Source organism: Alternaria metachromatica, assembly GCF_023757995.1.
Source record: "Alternaria metachromatica strain BMP 0045 chromosome Unknown scaffold_33, whole genome shotgun sequence".
Lineage (NCBI taxonomy): Eukaryota > Fungi > Ascomycota > Dothideomycetes > Pleosporales > Pleosporaceae > Alternaria > Alternaria metachromatica.
In genome coordinates, this window is record NW_026055524.1 from 274,831 (window position 1) to 299,625 (window position 24,795).

At 49.9% G+C, this 24,795-nt stretch overlaps 7 protein-coding genes across 7 annotated transcripts; 2 read left to right on the forward strand and 5 right to left on the reverse strand.

Moving 5' to 3' along the window:
- Positions 1–7,133: 7,133 nt before the first annotated feature.
- Positions 7,134–7,850, reverse strand: J4E83_009543 (uncharacterized protein; the record flags this gene model as incomplete). Its single annotated transcript, XM_049336428.1, has 1 exon — positions 7,134–7,850. The coding sequence occupies one exon, from the start codon at positions 7,848–7,850 to the stop codon at positions 7,134–7,136; it is 717 nt and encodes a 238-aa protein (XP_049184527.1).
- Positions 7,851–8,312: 462 nt separating this feature from the next.
- On the reverse strand, positions 8,313–10,836 carry J4E83_009544 (uncharacterized protein; the record flags this gene model as incomplete). Its single annotated transcript, XM_049336429.1, has 3 exons — positions 8,313–9,400; positions 9,455–10,174; positions 10,227–10,836. The coding sequence occupies 3 exons, from the start codon at positions 10,834–10,836 to the stop codon at positions 8,313–8,315; spliced, it is 2,418 nt and encodes an 805-aa protein (XP_049184528.1).
- Positions 10,837–11,225: 389 nt separating this feature from the next.
- On the reverse strand, positions 11,226–16,217 carry J4E83_009545 (uncharacterized protein; the record flags this gene model as incomplete). The annotated part of the gene is made up of 1 exon (XM_049336430.1): positions 11,226–16,217. One exon carries the CDS (start codon positions 16,215–16,217, stop codon positions 11,226–11,228), a length of 4,992 nt encoding a protein of 1,663 aa, XP_049184529.1.
- Positions 16,218–17,050: 833 nt separating this feature from the next.
- Positions 17,051–19,557, reverse strand: J4E83_009546 (uncharacterized protein; the record flags this gene model as incomplete). The annotated part of the gene is made up of 2 exons (XM_049336431.1): positions 17,051–17,225; positions 17,282–19,557. The coding sequence occupies 2 exons, from the start codon at positions 19,555–19,557 to the stop codon at positions 17,051–17,053; spliced, it is 2,451 nt and encodes an 816-aa protein (XP_049184530.1).
- A 324-nt stretch (positions 19,558–19,881) lies between these two features.
- On the forward strand, positions 19,882–20,579 carry J4E83_009547 (uncharacterized protein; the record flags this gene model as incomplete). Its single annotated transcript, XM_049336432.1, has 2 exons — positions 19,882–19,969; positions 20,056–20,579. The coding sequence occupies 2 exons, from the start codon at positions 19,882–19,884 to the stop codon at positions 20,577–20,579; spliced, it is 612 nt and encodes a 203-aa protein (XP_049184531.1).
- A 169-nt stretch (positions 20,580–20,748) lies between these two features.
- On the reverse strand, positions 20,749–22,291 carry J4E83_009548 (uncharacterized protein; the record flags this gene model as incomplete). Its single annotated transcript, XM_049336433.1, has 2 exons — positions 20,749–22,082; positions 22,132–22,291. 2 exons carry the CDS (start codon positions 22,289–22,291, stop codon positions 20,749–20,751), a joined length of 1,494 nt encoding a protein of 497 aa, XP_049184532.1.
- A 503-nt stretch (positions 22,292–22,794) lies between these two features.
- Positions 22,795–23,340, forward strand: J4E83_009549 (uncharacterized protein; the record flags this gene model as incomplete). Its single annotated transcript, XM_049336434.1, has 1 exon — positions 22,795–23,340. One exon carries the CDS (start codon positions 22,795–22,797, stop codon positions 23,338–23,340), a length of 546 nt encoding a protein of 181 aa, XP_049184533.1.
- Positions 23,341–24,795: the final 1,455 nt, after the last annotated feature.

The following is a 24,795-nucleotide window of genomic DNA, read 5'->3' on the forward strand; positions in this document are numbered from 1 at the left end:
GCGCTTCAGTATCGGCGAACTGCTCCATCCGAGTATCCAATGTTAGACTTCATCCAGCCGGCCTATGAGATAGCTTGGAACTACCCGGGATGTTTCCTTATGCAGGGGCATAGACGCGTCTATAGTGCAGACGAGGCTGACAAGTGCCTCATATCGTTGGACAATATGCAAGACGTGTACGCACGGACGTGACGGCACTCGCTAGCTTCCGCAGAGCCTCAAGTCGCGTTGGATCGTTCACACCGGTGACAAGTCCATCTGGTCGCCATTGGAGGGTAGTCGGAACGAAAAGGTTGTTCTCCAGCTAGGGCAGCACGTTTTTCGTCCTAGCAGCCGGTAACTGGTGCGCCAGAGCTTCTGCATTAGAAAACCGGGGGTGACAGTTCCTGCGGGATATCCAAATTCTTCGCGGAGCGCGGTAAATCGAGACTTGCGGCGTCAGATGTCCACCTCTACGTCACCGTGATTTTTCATCGCTGGCAGCGCATCCTCGGTGTCGGCGGTACGAACTTGGCAGGTTTCCCAGCAAACGCCGGTCTTGGCCGACGCGCGATAAAAACCTCATCTCCGACTCCGAGGTTGCAGCGCTAGCGGCCCGCTACGTGCATCAAAGCGTGAAAATCCTGAGCCAAGAGTCCTGAAGTTTTTGAAAAATACGGGTCCGTGTGGATCAATGCGAGAGCATCGTGAGATGAGCAATGTGACAGGTGCCGACATCCAGGTCACGCTTTCGCGTCGAGATTGTGAGACCGGGTGATGTTCGGGAGACCGAGGGGTTACCGGATGTTGGGAACGGCAGTATGTGGGATGACGGTTGTGGTGCGCATGTGGGGAGACACGTTGATGGAGTCTCCAGATACGTCTACGATGGTTAGCCTTGACTCCGTGCTATAGTAGACAGGTACCCCGTGGGTGGTGTGAGTATGGGGTGCCGACCGCAAACAGGAAGATGCGTGATGTGACGAGATAAGCAAATATACGTACCAATCTCAACCATTCGATTGAGCGCACCAATGCCAAAGAGCCATTTCTCTTAAGCTTGGTAGCAACATGTCGCCGTCGTTCTGAAAAGAGCCAAACAGACGTTCCACCCCGTGGGGAGCGCGACCTCTTATATAAATTACTTCGGACGGCTTTCCTCCGGCTGTGGAGATGCTTCGACCCCAGAGAGGCGCCGATCCACCAATGAATGATGTAGTCCCGTGATGAACGAGCCGACTGCCGTTTCTTTTGCCTAATGTACCGCCTCTTTTGAGCCTCCTTTCATCCTCTGCCTGAGTCGAGGAGCGCGAAGTCTTCCCGCATGTCGGATGGCATCCTGCTTTGGGAAAGGTTCAGGCCACCTCCGCGAAGCGCGATGCTGCCGTGGTGAATGTCGCATTGGAGCTGTGAGGACGGTACCATTCGGAGGAGACTTTTGAGAAGGCGGAAGCCGTAGTAGCACGCCTCTCACAAACCCATGTATTTTTTTGCCTTCGCAATGGCTTCTGCAAAGCGTGTGTTGGCTCTTTCCCATCGGATGGGGCGGAATGGGGTGTGGAGAAGGAGCTCTGGGGTAATGCGGATTAGTTATCGCCAAGCCCCGCTAGCGACCAGAAAGGACATGACAGCGTGTGTTCCTTGACACATCATTCGTCATACCAAAATCGACAACATACACCATGTTCTTCTCGCACGAATCATGCAACCAGTGTGCTCCTGACTGCTGCGTCGAGCATTTCTGCTTCATTACAATACTGGCCATGTGCAGTCTTCCCTGGTGTACGGTAGCCAATCTTTCAGACTGAGTCGCGCTACATGTGCAACATCTAACAGCATACTGACACCACAGATTTGGACACTGTCCACGCAGTTTACGATCGTTGTCCGATTGAACGTGTAATGAACTCAATGTGCTGTATTAAAGAGTCAAGAGAGCTTGCTACATTATCATGTGTAGGTAGCGTATGCGCAGCTGAGGCGCCGGCAAATCTGTCCTAATTCATTCCATCCTTTCTTACCTCGAGATTTTCTTCAACCGCGCAAGTACCTCGTCTCGTTGATAGCAAGATGCGAGTTTCAGCACTGCTCAAAATATCAGTCAACGCCCACTCAAATACCATGTTCGAACCAGCCACGAATCTGCGCTACCCGGTCTTCAAACCCCTCCATCCTTTTCATGCGAGAGTGTCTGATGGGTGTCTCATCATAATCTTCGTCTGGGAAGATTTTCAAGTTGGGAGGAAAACGGCTGCCCTCCTCGAAAGTCTCGCAGCGTGTTTCATGTTTTATCATAGCCACCTTCTTGTTGACCCTGTTTGTGAACCAGTCATCAACCTTGAACGATACCCGCTTTCCTCGCAAGTACAGCTGTAATGCAGCCCCAAAGATGAGGAGATCGCGAGGCTTTTCTCCAATTTTCATGGACTTGGTGAGGAAAGCCACATCGACTTCGGGATGTCTGATGCAAAATGCAACGAAGCAGCGGAAATTGTGACCAAAGTGGATGAAGTCGCAGGTTCCGCGTTGATCTGCGTGAACTATCAGGCAGATAGGTGTAGAGGTGGGTATAAGGCTTTTGTGTAAAGAGAACACGCATTTCCATGCCGATCCCATGTCTGCCGTCTCGAGACGAAGCTGCCGACAAGTTTGCGCAAGTTCGTTGACATGATGGATTTGCCTGTACTTCGCCTTGCGAGCCAGCTGCAAAGGCTGACCGGCAACTTGAAGCGGTCTTGTCTCCATTAGCGCGTACTTGTATATCTTGTTGCGTATCTCGCCAGGTAGTCGAAGAAGCGGGCTCTGGAGCTGAGGCCGGATCGGTGCTGGCACTGGCAACATTGTTAGTGACATAGAAGTGCTTGCAATAGGAGACAGTACCCGCGCCGTCGCCCTCAGGACTTGCATTCGCCATCGGCTGAGCCATGCTGTTGGTCACTGTCGCTGACTACCGCTGTCGGGATGTCGGAATGAAGAGTATGGAGATTGCTAGAGCAAAACCGTGTGGAGGAGGCAAGAGCAAATGCGCAGGCTAAGCGAGGGCTCAGCGCACTGACATGAAGTGAAGGTAAGTTGACGTTCGGAATCTCTAGCACGGTCGCGTTTGTGTGATGACATAGTGTATGCCCCGGCTTGCAGTGTAAACATGCAAGGATACGTTGTGTTCGTAATTTGATGCCGTTCCAAAATATATGGGGCTCGCTATACGCATTATGAAATTGTACAGAGATGTCAATCTGATGCATGTATGGAGGAAGTCCTCATGTTGATCAAGCGATGTACCTGCAGTCTACATTGCAAATTCCCAAATCGTGTTGCGGCATTGCCAGCGGTGTAGCCTGTATTGACGTCGCTCAGCTTTCGAGGACCTCATGGCTCTTTGGCTCTGTAGCAATGGCGCTGCGTGATGGCAACGGCCCAAAGGGTGCGTGAGCGGCGTCACCGAGCACGTGATCAGTGCACTAGCGCCTTGGCCAAACAGAGAAGACTCTCAGTGCGACACCTGAATCTTTGACCGCAGCATCGACATCCCACACCGCTGCAAACGACCATGAACACCACCATGGCAGAGGATTCGCACCTGCAGCAGCATTTCGGCCAAGGCCTTGGTAACGGTGGCGATGGCCCGCCTAATGAGCGGCAGCATGACAATCCACAACGTGGACATTACGCGGAGAGTCTCCGCCCAATTGTAGTGCGCCACCATCAGAAGTCGGCTGACGGTATGCGCTTTGGTGAATACCAAAAGCCTGGCTATCATGCCGGCTATCAAAACAGCAGCTACGGCGCTGAGTATGGCCGTGTACCCGAGACATACGGTCCTCGAAGCAGTTGTACTGACCCTAGGCATGCCTACAATAGGCACTTGGAAAGTAGGTTGCAAGAGCAAGAGCAGCTTCTTGAAGCTGCTATCATGACAATGCAGCAACAGGCGACTGCTATCACGACACTGCAGCAAAAGCATGAACAGCTGAGGCGCGAACATCTCACGCTAGTACATCAGCTCAACGCAGAAACGAGACGCAAACCCGCGATGGCAACCCAGACGGTGCCAGAGATTGTGGGCGAGACGCCAGTTGAGCAGGCCTTGACAGACGGTGAGCAGTTCCTGGCGCTTCAGCGTGCAAGGTACCCTGACCTAGACATGGGCCCATATGGTCCACCTCGGTCGCAGCAAACGCTGCCACTGCATCAAGCGCAGCAATCGCTGCCGGTACAGCAGACCTCTGCTACTGGAGAAGCGCAAATGCCGCCACCACAGTTGTTAACTAACTAACAGCCTCTTACACAGCTACTACTACTACTACTAGGTCTATTCTAGCTTATTCTAACCTTAATATTTAAGTATATAGACTATCTTTTTTTTATAAAGTAGAACTATAGTTTAGTTAATAGTATCTTAAGTATATCTTTATAAACTATAAAGCTCTTTTAGCTATATTATAGTTATATAAGTAGTAGTAAGTATAAAAATAATATACTAAACTAATTTTCTTCTTTTTATTTATTATATTTATTAGTAAACTAATTTTATAGTATAAACTAGTCTAAAAAGAGTAAAGTCTATTACTAGTATATAAAAAGATATATTTCTAAAAAAGTTAAAATTCTATATTTAAAAGTATAAGTATTAAGTAGACTAAAGCTTAAGTTTTTAGCACTATTATATTTAGTATAGTTAAAGCTTTTAAAATTTAAAATAGTAAAGTAACTATTTTATAAATACTAATATCTACTTATAGTAAAAAAAATTATAATATAATTATATATTCTTAATAGCTTATAACTAATAAAACTATAAATTATAAAGTAATAAAATACTAAAATATTTAGTAAGTAAAATTATACTTCTATATATATACTTTCTATTCTTTATTTTTATTTTTATTTTTATTTTTATTTTATAGCTTATAGTAAATTAAAAATTTAAAACTTATTAAAAATATAAATAGTAGCTTAAATTTAATACTAAAGCTATACTATAAATAATCTCTTAACTATATCTTTACTCTTTTATAAGTTTTTTTAGTATTAGTAAGTTTATTTAAAGCTAATATTATTACTAGTTATATTATCTTTATTAATTATATTCTTATACTATATTATATTACTTATTAAAGCTTCTATAAACTACTCTAAGACTACTAAAAAGAAAGCTTTTAGTTAAGCTATTTTAGTAATTATTATATAAACTATTATTACGTTTAGAAGTATAGAAATAAATAGAAGATAAATTATTATTTTATAAGCTTACTTAGAAAGCTTTTTTAAGTAGTAAAGCTTTTAAGAGCTTATTTTAATCTATACTAGTATAATTACGTACTATACTCTTAAGAAGTATCTAGAGGTATATTCTATAATAACTATTATTAAAGCTATTATAAAAGCTATTATTAAAGCTTTTAAGGCTTACTTTACTTATTTTATATTATATTTTAAGACTACTAAGACTATTACTACTATTAATACTATTAAAATTATTATACTACTACTATAAAAACTTTTAATATATAAACTAAAACTTTTTATAGTTTTTTATTATAGCTAAGCTTTTAAGTAACTTACTAGTAATATATAAAAGTTTTTTTATAAGCTATACTTACTTTAAAAAAAGTAATAAAATAGTTATTATATTACTAGTATTACTCTTTTTACTTAAAGTAATTTATTAATTATTTACGCTATATATACTTATAACTTTATATATAAAATTAAACTATAAATAGCTTTACTTATAAAGATAAAGATAGCTATTATATACTAGTATAAAGTATTTATTAGAATTCTTAGCTAAAGTAATAATAAATAAACTAAAAAGAATAAAATATTTAAAGTTTACTTTTAGTATAATAATACTATTAAATAAATAGTAGCTATATTAGTATTTTACTATTATAGTTACTTTTAAAAACTAAAAAAGTAGTTATCTTTATTAGCTTAAGTTATATTATATTAATAGCTAAAGATTAAATATAGTAAGGTATTAATACTATAAATATTACTTAATATAAAGTTTCTCTTCTTAGTAAAGCTTTAAAAGTAATATATTATTAATTTATATAAAAGCTTTAGTGCTAATAGTAATATATACTAAATATATTAAAATTTTAAAATCTTTTAGTAGTTCTAAAATAACTTTAAAAGCTAAGTATTTTTTAATATCTTTTTACTAAATAAAGTTTATAAAATTAAATATAAGATACTATTATTTATTATATTACTTAGTTATAACTACTTTTAATAATTATATTATTTTACTTATTAATAGTAAAGCTACTAAAAGTACTATAATTAATTTCTTAACTATATTATAAAAGAAGTAAATTTTTATTTATAAAAAGTTAAACTTTACTTTTTTTAATTTTATTTAAAAAGCTAAAGTTTAGTTTATATTTTTTATTACTAAAAAGTAAAAAAACTTTTAAAATAGTAAGTACTACTTTAAAAGCTATAAAACTAAGTTAATAAGTATAGCTTTAAATAATAGTTTTAGCTAAAAAAAATTTTAAGCTTACTTAATAAAGCTAAGTAAGCTATTAAAAAAAAATAAAGCTTAAACTAATTATAAAAAGTAATACTTTAACTTAAATTATATACTAAAAAAAATTTAAAAATTATAAAACTAAGTATAAAAAAATAGTAAGAGTAGGCGTAAAAGTATATAACTATAAGTGCTTTTGTATAACTAAGTTTTAGCTCTTAGCTAAAACAGGGGCCTCTTACACAGGCTCGTATTAAAAGAGCGGCAGGTATACCGCTATCCCAAGAGATCGTGTCGCAGCCAGCACTTGATCCTGCACAGCTAGACTTCTTGGGCTTAAAGGGCATGTTCGAGCCCACCGGGGTCAACGTCTTCGATTACGGCGGGTATATTCTCCCGCCGCCGCGGCAAGATTGAAGGTGGGTGGGACGGGTTGAATGGATGAGGCAGAAGGCTCAAGGAACTTAGTTCTGCTGCCGCCGTATAGTTCATATGAATGCAGAGATTTTCAGGAAACAACTGCTGTTCTTTTCAGGCACTTGCGATGTTTGCATGATGGATGATATCTCATGTATGTGAACAACCTCAGCCCTATGACTTCCATCACCCGAATTACCGCCCATCTAACCACCCTCCTCCCCCAAGCTCCACCCTACCATCTCCATCGCCCGCCTCACGTCCGCCCCAAAAACCAAATATCATACCTCCCCGTATAATTAGGCCCCGTCCTCGTAAGCATCGGCCTCGGAAACTCCAACCCAACCCACTGCTGCCAATTCGACCACCTAACCCCACACCCCAACCTAAACACGAAATTCCCCGGAAACGGCTGCGGTTCAAACGCATGGTCCGACCATGTCTCCGCCATCTCGTCCAGAGCCCTGTCGATATTGTACCAAGCGCTGTAGTATCCGGAGGTGGAGTCTACCCGTTTGCGGGCTATCTCGTAGGAAAAGCCTGCGATGGGGAATTTGGATACGTCGTTGGAGACCTTTGGGTCTACGGCATGGAGGAAGGTTTGGAGCGAGGTGGAAGGGTGGTCGGTGGCGAATGTGACGAGCTGGTTCATGCAAGGGTCGAAGAGGTGCGGCGAGAAAGGAACCTGTCTGTATGCGATGCGCTCGTGGACGTGGATGCGGCGGATGCTGTTGAGTTGTTCGGGTCTGGCACTGGCGATGTAGTCTGCGCATATGCTAGAAGCGGAGGCGGGGGTGTCTTTGCGGAGGGGGAAGATTAGTTCCGGACAGCGGGTTGGTGGGAGAGCTGATGTCTCGTCGTAGAGTTGTTTGCAGATGAATTTCATTTGATTTAGGTCAATCCGTAGTTCTCGGGTTGGATCGTCGAGGACCAGACGCTGGTGGAGGATTCCGTCCTTGAGGTATGGTGCCATGAGGATGGGCTCGTCCGTTTCGAGGACGTGAGCATAGACAATGTTGCGGAGCTCCCCTGGCAGTGAGAATAGCCGGAACGGGCCTGGTGACTCATAGTGGGAGTTTTTGGGTTGGCCTGATGAAGCAGTTGTGGTATCGGCTGCTGGTGAAACTGCGCAATTCGATTGAAAGGGTGTATGTCGGTTTGGAGAGCTCGTGACAAAAGGATAGCCGGCATGCTCAAACAATGAGGTCAACACGGACCGAAATACACGCAGTAGTAGAGAGCTCATGACTACCAGACTTTGAAGTGGTGGGTTGAGAGAAAATCTGTTTTGTCTTACTGAGTGTAAGGGATTATGAATCTTTGGGGGTGCTCCGTAGCAAGCACCCAAGCCTTCTTCTATGCGCACGAGCTCTGGAAAGGTCGGCGTACTTCTAGGCGGCAACAAATGATCGATGTCAACATCTATTCACTGCATTCACATCACCAAATCACCCGGATTCACTCCCTCGTCATCTGCCACAATCCCAATCTCCCTCTTGAACCGTGACAGCCAGTTCGGAAAGTCCGCAGGTGTCTGGTTCCACGGGTCGTCACCATCATACATAATCCATCGCGCCTGGTGCTGAATCTCCTCATCGGAAGGGACGTGGCAGTTTGGATTCTTCGGTGAGAGCGTCGATGCCGCCCATCTCCGCATGTCGCTGTCGAAGATCCGGTAGAAGTTGGTGTCGTCGGGTAGCAGCGATCGCAACCGACCGTACATGTCCGTCTGCGCGGTAGATTCAGGCGAGAGTATGGGTTCTTCCGAGAATGTGGGAAGCGTAGTGAAGTAGTCGTGGGTTTGCTTGGATGGACTTGCGGTCCCAAGAGCGGAAGTGGATGCTTCTTTAGGAGGCGAGGCTGGCCACGAGAGGTCTAGTAATTCGCCCAAGCCATGATCTGCCGGAATGTCGGTAGTTACATCATCAGAGATACCTGCGCGTTGCTTAAAGAGCGATATCCAATCTGTGCCCGAGTAGATCCCTTTGACTATCCAATTGGCGAAGACGTCGGATGGCGTACTGGACTCTTGCTCCATGCGCCGAACAATTTGACATGCTTCATGATGCAGTTGCACATCGTCGAGCGCCTCGCATGTATTTATGCGCTGAGTTACGAAAGCACGAAGCTGCGCCTCCAGCGGGCATTGTTCGAAGAGATGATCCTTGGCATTGATCCGTAGCGGGAAATGTCTGCTCTCGCGGGAAGATCGAACGGGCTGGAATCTCGCGTGTTCAGTCAGCTCATGTGATGACATCATCAGGTCTCGTAGCCATGAAACCTCGTGGAGATGGTTTGTGTCTGGTCCATGCATGACGGAAGTGGTTTCAGCTGCGAAAATGATGCGACAGGCTTCTAGTTGCATCGCGTCGTTATCCGGCAAGTACCCATGTTTGTCGAAATATCGCTGGATGAAGAACTCAATCTCGACTTTGAGCAGTTCGTATGCGTTTGGTGGAGTACCCCATGATGGGTCGCTACCTTTCATGGGGATGAGAGTGCCGCGCTCCCAATCGATGAGATCTAGTAGATGTCAGTATGTATAGACCTTCAATCATAAAGTCAGGATTATCATACCGGGAGGAATAGCAGTCTCGACTAAAGGTATGACAGATGCATCAAACCCCCAATCACCTTGCCAACTGGCCATCGTAACACCAGACTTGAAGTGATCGGCAAGATGATCGGTCCTCTCCAGCCACGTACTCATGGTAGTACCGCAAAACCCGCATCTTGACCTGACATCAGGTATAGGCAGCATCCAGCGCGCCATCGACCACTCGGAAAATTCGACGCCGTGCACTAAGCGCAGATGCTGAACGAGATGATCTTTCCGATGGAAGGTGCGTTCCTGTAAGCTCCTCTCCTGGCATGCAGAGTAGTGGTGCGCTTCAATATGCTTATCATCTGGTCGCACCTCGCCGCAGAAGACACAACATTGCTCTCCGATCGACTCCTTGGTAGTGCGTGAGCCTTGGAGTGCGCAGATCCATCTCTCCAGCGGTAGATGAAGTGACTTCTCATGACGCTGCCAATCGTACTTAGTCTTGAAGACCTCCGTGCAGAACGTGCATTGATACGGCATACCGATGGGTGCGGTTCTCTCCGTGTCGAGACGCCGGCGTCGAGTGGCGCGCTTCTTGCGCGGTGCGCGGCGTACTTTGAGTGATGTCTGCGAGCCGGACGAGCAATGACCCGAGAATTCACTCGATTGAGAGGTTCTTGCACTGCTTGCCGAGGACATGGCATAAGGCGATTCCCATGGTTGATGATACGCGAAGTCCCCAGCATCTTCATCTACTAGCAGTCAGCATGACAACCTCAATGTATTGGATAGTCAGTCACTCACGCGAGGTAGAAGCCATCGCACGCGCAATATCGCCAACAGCAGCAGGTTCATGCTCCGGCGGCGATTCCACCCAACGCTGCATAGGGTCTTTATGATTCGACGCAATCCTAACAGCAGGCGTTCCGGGCCTTGGAATGATGTCAACCGGAGAAGAAGGCGAGTTCTTAACTTGCGGCGAAGTCGGACGGACACTTTGCACTTTGCCGCGTCGACGTGCATTCGCAAACCAGTTCGTGAGCTGCGCTTTGTTCAGACCCGTACGGTCTTGAAGAGCCATCATCTCGCCTTCACTAGGATAAGGATGCTTTTGATGGACAGTGAGCCAGTCTTTGAGTGTACGGATGACTTCTCTGGAGAAGCGACTGCCAAGCTTAGGTCTGGATATTGATGCGCTTGGCGTGAAGGGAGACGACGAGGCGGTCGAGTTATTCGAAAGATCCAGAAGTGACGGATCCATCATCCAGGTCTCATTGTACTGATTTGGTGCTGCGTTCGAGGTCGCCAGGGCTTCGGAGAGGCCGGCGAAGCTGCCATCGTCTAGGGCGTGGTCTGAGGCGAACTGGCTATTCTGAAAAGCGAAGAAAGCATCGAGATCAGCTGGGCTGTCCATTTCGATGGTTACTCAAACGTCGCGAAACATGGAGAGAAAGTTTGCGGGGTAGGAGGGTTGGTTCCCTGGGACGCGCTAGGTTATGTTCGTGCTAACCGAAGAAGGGAAAGCGTGTATGTCAAGTACGCCTTACTGACACGCTTACCGGGCCAGAATCCTCCAAGTCACGTCAACGTAGGGAAAAGCTGAATGGGTTTGCAGCCTACATGAATATGACAACGTGCAAAGTAGGTGACCCAACGTCGATGCATATTCCAGACCTATCTCACACAGTGACAAGATGGAGGGAACGTTATTCCATTCCTCTACTTATTCGATTACTTGGTATCCAAAGAAGCTACTTTCGCTTCCTCATCACATCCGCAAGAAGACTCGCAGTCAGCTAAGGCCTACCACTGATACGTCTCACACTTGACACTCTTGAACCTGTTCTCCACGCTCAAGTCATCAACCCACTGCTCTCCACCCCTAGAATCAATGCTCATGGGCGACTTGTCCTCTCCACCTCCACAGCCAAAGTCGCGGTACCACTTGCAGTATGCGCCACCATACTGGATGATCGAGATCGGGCCCTGATCCGCAGGAGCAAAGTTGGCGCATTGCTGAATAGCGTTGATGGCGTTGTCGGTGCAGAACTGGTAGTGCGCTTGGTGGCAGACTGTTGTTGAGCCTGGGGGCCAGTCGCGCTTGGTTATTTCGTTCACAGTCGCCTTAGAAGCTTGACACTCCACGCTCGCAACCAAGTTGGTCTTGACCCCGAACGTAGTGTGATCCGTGGGAGTCGATACGTACTGCCACGCTTCGTGCGAGCAGCCGGCTTCAAGGTAATACTTGCACCATGTACCCTTGGCTTGCATGATGAATTGGGACTTGTGGGCGACCTGGGCCGGAAAATCCGTGCATTTATTTTGGGCGTTGATGTACCAGCAGCCGGAGGCAAAGTCTTCGGAGCAGGCAAATACTTCGCCCACTCGGATGATTCTAGGAAGTGTCCATGAAGGTGCCGAGTCCGTGGGGAGAGAATCGCGCTTGGTGATATCGTCGGCGTAGATGGGCCTGTCTACGGCGGTGACCTTTTCGATAGCATGGTCGTGGGGAATAACTTCCAGCTCAGATGTCACACTGGGACCTCCGCACACCGCACTCGCGAGATCCTTGAAGAAGGTCCCAATAAAGGCAGTCGGATTTCCTGGCGCCGATGTGTGATGGAAAACCTCATCACTATCCTTGCACCCAGGCTTGTTGTAGTACCAACAATACGTCCCCTTAGCCTGCTCGAGGATCATGACGTTGTGGGCGGTGTTCGTAGGGAATTCCAAGCAATCGTTGAGTGCATCCATGATCCAGCAGCTATCGGTTTGCTCATAAGAGCAGGTGAATAGATCGCCGACTGGGAGGTCCACGGGGCTATATCCGTCTCGGGGGTATTGACTCTCGGCAATGGTCATGTCGGTAGCTGGATCCGGTGTGCTGCCTGTTGAGGCCGCGGAAGTGATGAGAGCTACATTGGACCGAGAACCTTCCTCTCGCGCAATGATCTCAGCGGGAGGCTGAGTACGCACACAGGTGACATGAGTAAGCCTCTTGCTAATCTCCGAGGGCACGTAATGAACATCCCCACGCCCCTGGCCCGACGCAACAAGGAAGGTAGGACCCTTAGATACATCGCAGCCGTCCTTATAGAACGAGCAGGAAACATTTCGGGGTACAGCCACAGCGATGAGATCATGCGCAATAGAGTCGCCAAGCGGGATGCACTTCTTGGTGTCTTCATCGTAGATACCAAGCTGGGAAGTGCTGCCGAATAGGAAGGCCATGGCTCCAGGGTCGGCCATCGATGTGTCTCGTGCTTCTCGCGTAATGATAGCAGCTTCAGGCTCAGTACGCATGCACATGAAATGAGTAAGCTGCTTGCCAATGTCTGAAGGCACTTTAGAGGCAACATCCCCCTTGTTCGAGTGGAGCTGGTACAGAGGACCCTTGGCTACGTCGCAGCTGTTCTCCCAGAACCTGCAGAGGACGTTCTCGTGTACGGCCACGGCGAAAAGATCATTCGCAATGGAGTCGCCAAGTGGGATGCAGGTATTGGCGTCTTCATCTTTAATACCAAACATGGCAGTCTTGCTGAATACCCTGGCGATTTCTGGACCCTCCAAGTGTAAAGTCGTCAGTACTGTGCTGTCGAAAATGGGTGTAGTAACCGCCTGCGCATCAACAGTGGGTGTGGTTTCCGCTCGGGCATCGACAATCGGTGTAGCAGCCGCCCAGGCATCGATCTCAGCATCAAGAGTGTGCTTCTTGCCGCAAGCGACGTGCGTGATGTCGCGGCCAGTGTACCCCGGGATATCCACACTCACAGCATTGCTCCAAGGATTCGAAGCGCGGAAAATCGGGAACTTGGCGATATTGCAGGCATTGGTGTAGAACACGCAGAGAATGTTGGGTTCCAGCTGTACTCCGACAACGTCATTAGCCACATGCTTGCTGAGCGCAACGCAATCCGCATCGTTGTCGTCGTAGATGTACAAGTCGGCTGTATCGCTGAGGACTCGGGCCATCTTCGTCTTCTGGGCTGCTGGTTCGAGAGATGAATCATCCGCTCGCGCATTGACGTCGGCATAACCATCTTTCTTTCCGCAAAGGACGTGGGTGATCTTCTTGCCAACATCCCCTGGCACGTCTCGAGTGGTGAATTGCTCCTTATCGGTCGAAACGCTGAAGACGGGGTATACAGCTAGGGTGCAATCATTGTCGTAGAACACGCAGAGAGTGTGAGCTGCAACAGTTACACTGGTAACACTGTTGGCAACACGATCTCTTAACATAACGCAGGCTCGGCTGTTTTCCCTGAGGATAGCATGACGACTCGTGCTGCTGAAGATTCTCGCAAGGGTTCCCGAATATGCCGTTGTAGCATCCGCTCGTGTCTCGATCGCAGCATGAGTGTCTTTCTTCCCGCAAATGACGTGGGTAATCTGCTTGGAAGCATCTGCTGGCACGTTTCGACTGAAGTACCCCTCCGTGGTCGAAAAGGTGAAGACGGGGTATCCAGCTCGACTGCAAGCGTTGTCGTAGAACACGCAGAGAGTGTTGGCTCCCATTTCTACCTTGGTAACATCGTGGGACATATCGTCGTTGAACCGAACGCAGGCTCTATTCTTGTCGCTGAGAACAGCCATGTTGCTTGTGCTGCTGTAGATCCTCGCTAAGAACTCCTTTGCCATCGTTGTTGCAGAAGTGGCTGTCGGGCTAGCTTCGAGAGATACAGCATCCGCTCGCGCATCGATCTCATTGTGTGGGGCAGACGAAGGCCCGCAGACAGCGTGGGTGATTTTCTTGCTGACATCCGATGGCACAGGAACTTTGGTATAGGGGGCCTCGCTCTTTGCAGTGAAGAGAGGCTTAATGACAGTAAAGCAGCCGCTCTCGTAGAACCTGCAGAGGGTATGATCGACCAAGGCTGCGTGCGTCAAATGACGAGATACCGTATCCGGGAGTTTGATGCAGAGCCCAGCGAAGTTCTCTTGATACTCAAAAGCGTAACCGGTATCGCTGATGAGTCGCGCGATGAGCCCGGACGGTTCCTCGACCGCGAAAGATGGCGCCTCGAGAGACGTATCCGCTACTCGAGCTTCGAGCGCAGGAACATCGCTCAGCTGGTGGTCGCCCTTGTAACACCAAACATACTTGAACCTAGTCCCGTACTTCGCATCGATCTTGAAGAGGTGTTGCTTATCCAGAGTTTGAGCGGTGTAAATGAGTTCGCCTTTGCAGTCTGAGTGGCGGTCGTTGTAGAACCTACACCTCAGACCTTGATCTTGAATGAAGGAATCGACATTATACGCGATATCGCTGTTTAGCTTCAGACAGTTACCCAAGAGCTTGTTGGTCATGAGTTGGCCTACGCCATGGCTGCAGACGACCAAGTATTGGTTATCCGGGGACGGGTTCATGCAGGCCCAGTCTGGTGAGACACCGGCGCCTGGCGAGACATCGGTGTCTGGAGCGACTACGATTTCCGGAGCGACCAAGATCTCCGATGAGGAAGGAACATCGACCTCTCGAGCTTCAATCCCACCAGCCTGGTACCACGTATCGTCATACCGACACCTCACATGCTTAATCCAAGTTCCCCACTTCGAATCAATATCGAATCGATATTGATGTTCCCGTGTCATCGAGTGAAAGATTTGTTTGCCGAGACATCCGTTACTGCTGTCGTAGAAATCGCAGACCGTGTTTTCGTCTTGGAGGAAACTGTCGACGTGAAGCGCAACTGGGTCTGACAGCCTCATACAGTCTCCCCGATGAATGTCCGGCAGCTGTTGGGCGTGGGCCTGGGAGCAGACTACTAAGTACCGGTAGGCTGAGGCGAAGTGAGGGTACTGGCAGACCCAGGGTTTCTTTGCGACGTCGGCGTCGACAATTGTTGTCGGTGACCCGAGAGGAGAACCATCAGATCTACCCTCAATCCCACCAACGTCCCTGCGCCACCGACCAATCTTGCACATGACATACTTGATCCGCTTTCCAATCTCGGGGTCAATCCTAAAGCTCTCTTCTTTCTCTGTAATAATGGAGACCTCTTCGATGTTGCCCTTGCACTCGTTGCTGTCGTCGTAGAACTTGCACATAATGCGCGCATTCTGAGTAACAGTTTCGACGTGGTACCCAACGGTACTGGTCAGCGACACACATGCGTTCATCCAATTGTTGGGGATGTTGTTGGCGTTGCCATTGCCGCAGATGGACAAGAAGTAGTGGCTCGCATCGGGGTTCATACAGGCGGAGGAAGATGAAGTGTCCTCGAGTCGAATGGGGTCGGCGTCGTGGATGGGAAGAGCGTCATTCTCTTCGGCATGCTTGATATCTTCCGCTCCAAGAACAAAAGGAGCATCGTCCAGAAGAGCATCATGAGCTCTAGCCTCGAGCTCACCAGAATCCCCACGTGGCGGCGCCTTATCACACCTGACATACTTGATCTGCTTGCCAATCGCCGACGGAATCCGAAAATGATGGGTAAGGGTAGCGACGACGTAGTCGCTGTTGCAGTAGTCGCTGTCGTCGTAGAATCTGCACATGAGACCAGGGTCTTGAACCGTGGTTGTGACTTCATGCGCGACGCCGGCGGTAAGTAGTGCGCAGACGCCGAGCCAGGTCTTAGGCATGGTGCTCGTGTTGGTGTGGTTGCCGCAGATAGCCGCGAGCCACATGTCTGGCTGTTGTCCCATATTGCATTCGGGAGCAACATACTCGAGGTCGGCGATGTCGGCGGGTTGGGAGGTCGGGATGAGGGAGACGGCAGTGGACTCGGGAGTAGGAGCGGCGAAGGCAAGACCAGCGAGGCCGATCAAGCCAGCGACTAGATAGTGAGCGCGCATGATGACTACCACGTTCAATGTCAGAAATCTCATTTTTCTCCGCAAATCATGAGGTTACTCACCGTCGTCCAGCCAATCGCTCTTGAGAGACCGACGCGGTCGCTAGCGAAGTGGATAGATGGAGTAGCGAGTGTGAAGCTTCCGCGCAGATGATGGGGCGGCTTTCGCAGCCAGAAAGAGAGAGAGGGTTGGATTGATAGGGCAGGTAGGTGGATGGAAGAGAGAAGACAGGAGGTGGCGGGTGGGGGGATTTTGTCTCTAGTAAGAGAGCGGTGGGGAGGCGCGCGAAGGCCAGGCGGGCGACAAACGGATACCCAGCTAGTGAGGTGTGGGTGGGAGTGAGACAGCAGGAGGTGACGGTTAGGCGGTTTTGTCTATAGTAGGAGAAGCGGTGGAAAAGCGCTCGTTCTACGCCGAGGCCTGGTCGGCGTCTGGACAAACAGAGCGCCAGCGAGTAAAAAGTGAGAGAAGCGAGACCCTGACGAACGAAGAGGAAAACAAGATATGCTTGGCCGAATGTGAATATTTTGATCAAGGCGCAAAGCACATGGCCCAAGACCTTTGCAATCGAAATGCGGCGGTCGACCGTAATCTCATACTACCCGCAATACTCTGATAGTCTTCCCAAGCCTGTATTAGATTCCCTGTACGATTCCATCGGATTCCAAAGCTTTTCGATAGATCTTACCATCTTCTCCAGTAGCCCGCAATTGGCACAAGTACTGTCCATTTTTGGACCTGAAGCCATTGGGACAGTTTGCTGTCCTCGCTGCGCATGTCTAGATGTGCACGAGTGCTGGCGTACTTACCTTACTCCTCCATTCCCCACCGCTCTACGGATCAAGATCGCGATTAATGTTATACTGGCGATACCCAAACCCATCCATCGTAACCCAATGACCCAGCGCCTCCATCTCAGCCCACACCTTGGGATAATGCTGCTTGATCCAAGCCTCGACACGAGTTTGCCTCTCAATATTAGCCGTGCAGTTGAACCAGCTACCCAGACTAATCCATCGTTAGTAAAGTCTTCGAGTACAATATCTGAGAGAAGTCAAACATACATCTGTAAATCAGGAGTAAACCCATACTCCTCCTCCACAGATTCCACCAGCGCCAAAGCCTCGTCGTGATTATGATTCCGCGCAACAGCACACATATAAGCTGTCCAAATATTCTTGTCAATCTCAACATCCTGGTCTTTCAAGCGCTTCCAGATGGATTTGGCGTGTTCAGAGCCAAAGTGCATGCCTTCGCTTGATCGGAAGGCGATGGCGAGACTGTTGTATGTGGGACCTTCTTTGGAATCGCAGATCTCGCGCCAGAAGGAGAGGGCTTTGCGGTTCTCGCCTGTGGCAGCGTATGCGAGCATGAGTGAGTTGCGGAGTTTGGTGTCCATTTCCACGTTTAGGTCGAGTTTGAGTTGGTTGTGGGCTAGTTCGAGGGACTCGGCATCTTGGCAGCGGGCGAAGCCAGTGAAGGCTGCGACGTAGACGTCTCTTGTTGCTGTGTGAGTCGGGCTGACGTGGTTGCGCATGTGGAAGAAGACGTGGCAGGCCATGTCGGAACGATTCCTGGCGAAGAAGCCGTTCATGATTGGTATGCGGTCCTCTCGGGGCGTTTCGACGAACACGTTGCGCAAGATCTGGTAGCCATCCCAAGCGTCTGCGGTGCTAGTCTCGCCATCCAGAATGAACATGGAAAGCGCCTTCTGGATGATCGTCCGCTGTTCTGGAGAGTATTGATGTGCGTGCACTTGGAGAAGATCCATGGCGTCGTGGATCTCACCCCTCCGCAGATGCAACAGCGTCAGCGCTGCGACAGTTTCTGGAGCAAAATTGGCCTTGCGCTCGTGCAAGTCGTCCACCATGGCCATCAGCTCATCGAAATGATGCTGTTTTGATACGCACAGTGCTTGAATCAGCTCATTGACGACTGCGACACTGCGCTCGTCCCCAGAAAAGCTACCCTGCAGGTTGAAGTAGGCAGATCTGGCTCCATCGAGATCACCGACGGAGATGCGGTATTGCATCTGCATCGTATAGGTCGTCTCATCGGGATGAATGCCAAACTTCTCGCCCAGTACAATATAGCGCTCCGCCAGGTAGGGGTCCTGCTTAGACATGCAATGCTCTACCAACGCATTGATGGTCTCGGTGTCTGGGCGAATTACAGGGACTTTGGGATCCTTTTGTCGTGCTTCGTCATTCCTGCGAATCAGCACGTTGATCATCCGAGCGATCTCATCAGGGCCCTTGCCGATAGCAGCAGACCAGAGAAAGATTGCATCCCACTCAGGTTTCGAGGGCATTTCAACCTTGAGCATGTTCGCTACCACCTGTTGACCGTAAGTAAGATCGCCTGCTGCGGCGCAGGCCTTTAGCAGAGCAGAGCTGGTGCCGCCTGATGGCTGCGTAACCTGGTGGCCCACTTTGGTGTGAACGGGTTGCGAGTACCAAGATTTGGCTTTTTCCAGATCTCCACGCTCAGCGTAGAATGCTACGAGTTTATTTTGCGCAGGCCTGGTCAATGGAACCGAGGCTTCTTTGAAAGCATCCACCGTTTTTGACACCTCGGTCAGACTGTTCTCCCGGATGATTCCTCCAATCACTGTGTTCCAGCTAGAGACGACGGCGCCACGGATCAAGGCATTCGCTGTCTTGTCGTATTTGAACGCAGTGACTGCGATATCCCTTGCCTGAGTAGCCGCACCGAACGCGGATAGAACTTGGATATGCCTCGAGTCGATGTACATCTTAAAGGGGACCTTGAGTTCCTTGGTCTTCTTCTCTCCGGCTTTCTCGGGCTCTTGTTCTTCAGATTTTGCCAACTCGTCAACCACGAGCCGCCCAAAGGCCATGTGCGCTTTCCCTAGAATCTCTGGCCGCTTCGACGTGTCCAGCAGTTTCTCCAAGATATTATCCAGGTCATGCCGGCTCAGCCACGGCTTCCCGTCTTCTCTCGGGTTCTCCAGCAGATAATTCAGAGCTTCAATCGCGGTCCCCACATGCCAGTCCTCAAACGTGCCTTTTCTTTGCGCAAAGAATTCCTTGATCGCATCCGCAACGTCTTTCGGTGCCGGCGGCCTAAGGTCATTCGCCCGCTTATACGACACCTCAGCCATTGTATTCAGACCCGGCGGCGCCTCTGCAGGCTTTAGCTTCCGCTTTTGCTTGAACAGCTCCCCGAAGAAAGTCCGCCGTTGCGTCTGGGGAAGTAATCGGGCGCCATGCTGGGTGATGATGCGGGGTCGGACGGCTCGGTAGCGGCATCCCCGGTATAGCAGAGGCTCGTTGGCGATGATGTTGCGGAAGACGAGGCGGGTCAAGTGCGAGGGCATGGCGGCGGCGACGTTCGCTAAGCGCAGGACAAAAGTGTGGTGACGTAGGTTGGGCGTGCAATTGGCGCACGGTGGGAAGGGTATCTAGGCGAAGAAGGCGTCCATGAGGTGGAGGAAGGCGCACAAACGGTATATACACGAAAGAGACGGGATGGAAGCGGGATCCAGTGGCGGCGACGGGGAGTGAGGGGAGCAATTGCGGGAGCTCTTGCCTGCTGTGAAATCCAATTGCGCTAAAGAAAGTCAACTTCCGACCGCCGAGGCCGCATCTCGAAAAGTCACGACAACGGCGACGACGACGGCAACACCACCACAGCCGCCAACATGTCAATAACAAGATTACCACTGCGGCCGCTGCCGTCCATAAGCTCGACATGCATGCGCTACTTCTCCACCGGGTCCCATAAGCAAGGTGCGCCCAATTCCTCCCCCATACACACGACCCCATCTTCCAACGGCCCTCCTCCACCACACCTCCCACCCTCTAACCACCTCCAGGCCCCCAAGACGGCATCCTCGACATCCTCGCCAGCAGCACCGCCGCCGCCCGCCCGCCCCCAAACACAAACACCACACGCCCGCGCACCGGCCCCTCCCTCACAGGCATGGCCTCAACCATGGGCCTCTCCGCCAACATGCCACGCGAAGTCCTCGAATCCGACCGCGCGGCCCAATACCAACGGCAAATCTACCGAAAATGGCAACCGGGCGACGTCTACGCCCCCCACGACCTCTCCGGCACCGAGCAAAAGAAGTGGAAGTATGGGCGCAAGAAGCCGCAGCAAGACGCGTTTGATGTGCTGGGCATAAATCCGATATTGGAGTATAAGAACTTTACTATGATGAGCGAGTATATGACGGAGATGGGGAGGGTTAAGCATAGCAAGGATACGGGGCTTCGCCCGAAGAATCAGAGGAAGGTTGCTAAGGCGATTCGGAGGGCGATTGGCTTGGGACTCATGCCGAGTGTGCATCGGCATCCGTTGGTGTTGAAGAAGAGTAGTCCGTCGAGGTTTTTGTAGGAGGGGGGAGTGTTCGATAGGGCAATTTGAAGAACATGTTTGATACCTCAAGATGAATGATAGGAATGTGGTATTCAATGCACCTTCTTGATCCACAGTGGAAGCAAGATTAACCAGCTATACAAAACTGTGCGATGCGAAACGGCCAGCGCAAAGAGCAACCGTTATCTCACCCCAACTGATACCCCGTCTCATTCTTCCCCTGCCTCTCAATCCACAAGCTAATCATCTTCTGCTGCGCATGCACAATCTCCATCGCACAATCCTCATCATAAAGATCATACCACCCCGGACTCTCATGCGGCGGATCCCCCGCCCAAACCATCCCAAACTCATTCGCCTTCTGCGTCTCCGGTCTCCAGATCCCGCCATACGCCCACGGACTCGTCCCGATATACGCGCCCCCATTCCTGAACTCATCCATAACAGCTCCGATAATCGTCGTGAAATAAGCGTCTTTGTGCGTCGTGCTCGCGTCGCTCAAGTATGGGTATTCTTTATCTTCATTCACCCAGTTATCTCTTGCCATGCCGAATTCCTCCAGAAAAACAGGTTTACCAATGTCCATGGCCCATTGACTGCTGTTCTTCATAAAGTCACGCGCAAAATCTTGGGCAGCGACTAGATTCGCGTCGCTGGCGTTGTACATGTCATACACGCCCCAGTTCTGGACCCAGCAGTGGGTTGTCGCGTAGTCGACGGTGGAGAAGTTGTGCACGCGCTTGAAGTAGTATTCGCCTTGCTTGCTTTCCAACCCGACACTGATGAGCTGCTTGGGGGCTAGCGAGCGGATGTAGGCGGAGATGCGGTCGACCCAGGGGAAGAGCAGGTCGTTGGGGTTGGGCTCGAGGAAGATGTTGTAGGGGCCTGTGTAGCCGAGTTGGTCGGAGGGTTGGGGTTCGTTGGCGAGTTGCCAGGTCATGATTGTTGGGTCTTCGGTGTAGAGGCGGCTTGTGATGGTGTTGCGTCGACTCATGACGGTCTTGATGTGGTCTTTGTACCATTGTTCGGCTTGCGTGTTGTTGTAGATGAGGTTGGCGAAGGAAGTGAACTCGTCGTATGGAGCTGCGTTGACGCCTTCGACGGTGTAGTTTCCCCATCCGGTTCCAGGGGTTTCGCGCTGGGGCGGTGCAGTCTGGTTCCAGCTTGACGGATAAGGAATTGCAGTGTTGTTGTTCGCCCACGATACGTACTGGGCGAATCCACCACTCCACTGCCACTCGTTGTTGAGCGTCATGGTGGCGCGCATGCCGCGTTTCGACATCTCAGCAAGGCAGATATCGAGACCTTCGAAGACGTCTTCGTTGTACTGGCCAGGTGACTCCATGAGTGCTGGGGTCATCCTGAAGGGCTGTGGTGTTGGTGCCCCTTCCGAAGCAGCCATGATGCGGAGGTGGTTTATGCCTTTTGCAGCCATCTGGTCGAGCTCCGTAACCAAACGCGAGTAGTTGCCTCCGGCCTCTGGACTTGCCGCAAGATTCATGCAAGCCCAGTAGTTGATGCCTTGAACATGTCAGCCCACCACTTGTACGGGAGAGAAGCATATCCTTACCAGTAAGATAGTACAATCCATCGCCATTATACAGCCTCAATCCATCCACATAGACAAAGTCGTCGTCTGCAATCGCACTTCCATTATGGCTCCCACCCCCTCTCGGCAGCACAGAGCCCGCAGCCAACGAGGCGAACAACACCTGAGTCGCGACTTTCATCTCGACAACCCAAAGATAAGAATTTGGCTTGAACAAGCCATTACCAACGGCTCACATCAAAGCTTATATATCCATCCGCCTATCCCGAAGCCGCGGTCCGACTATGCATACTACGTCCTCAAGTGCCGGTTGACATCATATGCGGAGCAAGAACACCCCGACGATACTACCTTCTCCATCGGAGTGGAGATCGTCGCTGTGCGATTGAGCGAGGTGTGGTAGTTCTTCCGGAAGCCATCACACGAATACACACGCGTATAGAATGGTAGTGACGAAATGGCTCGGAGTGTGGATCTCCGTTGTAGCGTTGGAGTAGTGTGCTGATGGAAGGTGGGTCGCTGGCGTTGGAGACAGTTGCCAAGCCCCGAGGTGCCGACGTCTGTTAAAAATCCGTGCGCAAGCTCATGACCTCGACACCTCTGGCGCTGGCGCCGTGGTCCTACGTGTAATCCCACTCTGGCTGTCACGACTATTACCTCAACTCTCGCGACCAAGCCTCCACCATGGAAGACGACGAAAACGACGAGATCGCGGCGGCCATGGGCTTCGCCTCCTTCGGCGGAACGAAAAAACGCAAATACGACCACACCGCCTCGCCAAAAGCTGGCCCTGATGCGAGCGGCGCCAACTCCACCAAATTGGGTGTCAGATCGAAGAAAGTTGCCAACGAAGACGAGATCAACCTCGACGATGCTGCGTCCGACGCTGTATCCGACTTCACAAACCCCGCGCCGCAACCCCACAACAGCGCGCCGGGTAAAGCAAAGAAGAACCAACCCGCCGACTCCGGTCTGGCTGCTTTTCTAGCTCGCGGCCAGAACCTACCCGAGAAACCCGCTGCCACCGAGATCAGCACTCCAAACCTTGCGATGTCTGGCGACCCGCCCGCGGCAGAGATGGTATCATTCGGCGGTCCAGCAATTTCCAAGGCTGAGCTGAATGCGCTGCGCCACGGCGTGAGAATGGAGAATGGAGATACGGCATACTTTCTCCCGAGCTTTGTTGAGGATCCCTGGGCGAAGCTGGGGAAGGGTGGAGGAAGTGGATGAGTGGATCTATGATCAACTCTACGAACAGCGCTGTGGAATGATCATTGGAGAGGAGACGGGTTACGGTCACCGCGCAGTCTTCCTCGCACCCCTTCTGGTCTACCGCGATATCTCGCATAGATGCGCAAGCAGCAACACCATCCTTCTCGTAATTAGCGATGCAAATGTAGCATCTCCTTATTCAACAGGAGTAAGGAAATGCTACACTTGCATCGCTAATTAAGAGAAGAGTACAGTGCAATATCTATGTAGATCCCCAACCAGCAACAACATCCTTCTCGTAATTGGCGATTAAGGACTTTCATTTCCTTATTCCTGTTGAACATGGAAATGGAAGTCCTTAATCGCCAACTGAGAGAAGAGTACAGCGCAATATCGACGTTGATGCGCAAGCAGCAACAACATCCTTCTCGCAATTGGCGATGTAAACCCCCATTGTAGGAATCCAACAGGATACGTACAATGCACGCTTACATCGCCAATTGAGAGAAGCATGAGGAACAGGTGTAGACTTCATTGGCAGTCAGGTAGTCATTAGCGCCGTGTCATCCTCTTCCTCTTGGACGATCGTCTGTTATAGCATAATGGGGAGCGTTCAAGAGGAAGAGGATGGGAAGGTGATGATGATGACTGCCTGCCTGCCGTGTTGGGTGTTGGGTGTTGGACTGCGGAGGAAGGAGTGGGGATTTGGAAGGCTGAGTCTTTAAGTGGTGATGCAGAAATTTGAGAAATCAAATTTTTGCATCGCCACTTTGAAGACTCTTCTGTCACATTTCCATGAGCAGTCCATCAACACGGCAACGTATTCGTGATCTTCGGTCATTGTGGAGGGCTGGGACGTCTTTGAGAGTATAGTAGAGAACGAAATAATACAAAAGCGTCCTTATGAGATCATAGCGCAAACTCTGTAGCACATCATGTCCCTGCGTTGTTCACTTAAATCCCCGGAACGCCTCCGCACCCGGGGCGGCCGATCGCGCAGAGTATCGTGAGTCGTGGTGCAGCCTCGCTCTCGTGTGGCTTGCGTCCAGAACGCGTCTACACGTGCTTTCCAGGGGTCGCGCCAATCACCCGCAGCGCTACTGTCTCACCCTCGTCGACCTCATCGTGCGCAATGTCTTTTTCTTCACGATGGCCTTTGCTTCCTTTCCATGGCCTGATGTTCGGCCTGATGTCCGCGAGTGCCAAGTCAATATGTTCTCGAGAAGCCAGCCCAATGCGTGCGTTTGTGGCTTTGCGGAAACGCCTGTGTGAGGCTATCGTGAACTTGATGCAGGTACGTGGGCAAGCCACTTCGGCACCTAGTCTTAGTACATTACTGTCATCTTATGAGCACTTGCTGGTTAGCTAAAGCGAGAGGCATATAGCTGTACGGCTTCCGAATCTTGTTTAGACACTCGTCTCACTCTCTACGAGCACCTCACCCACAGTCACTCTCTCGCTCATCGTCAATTT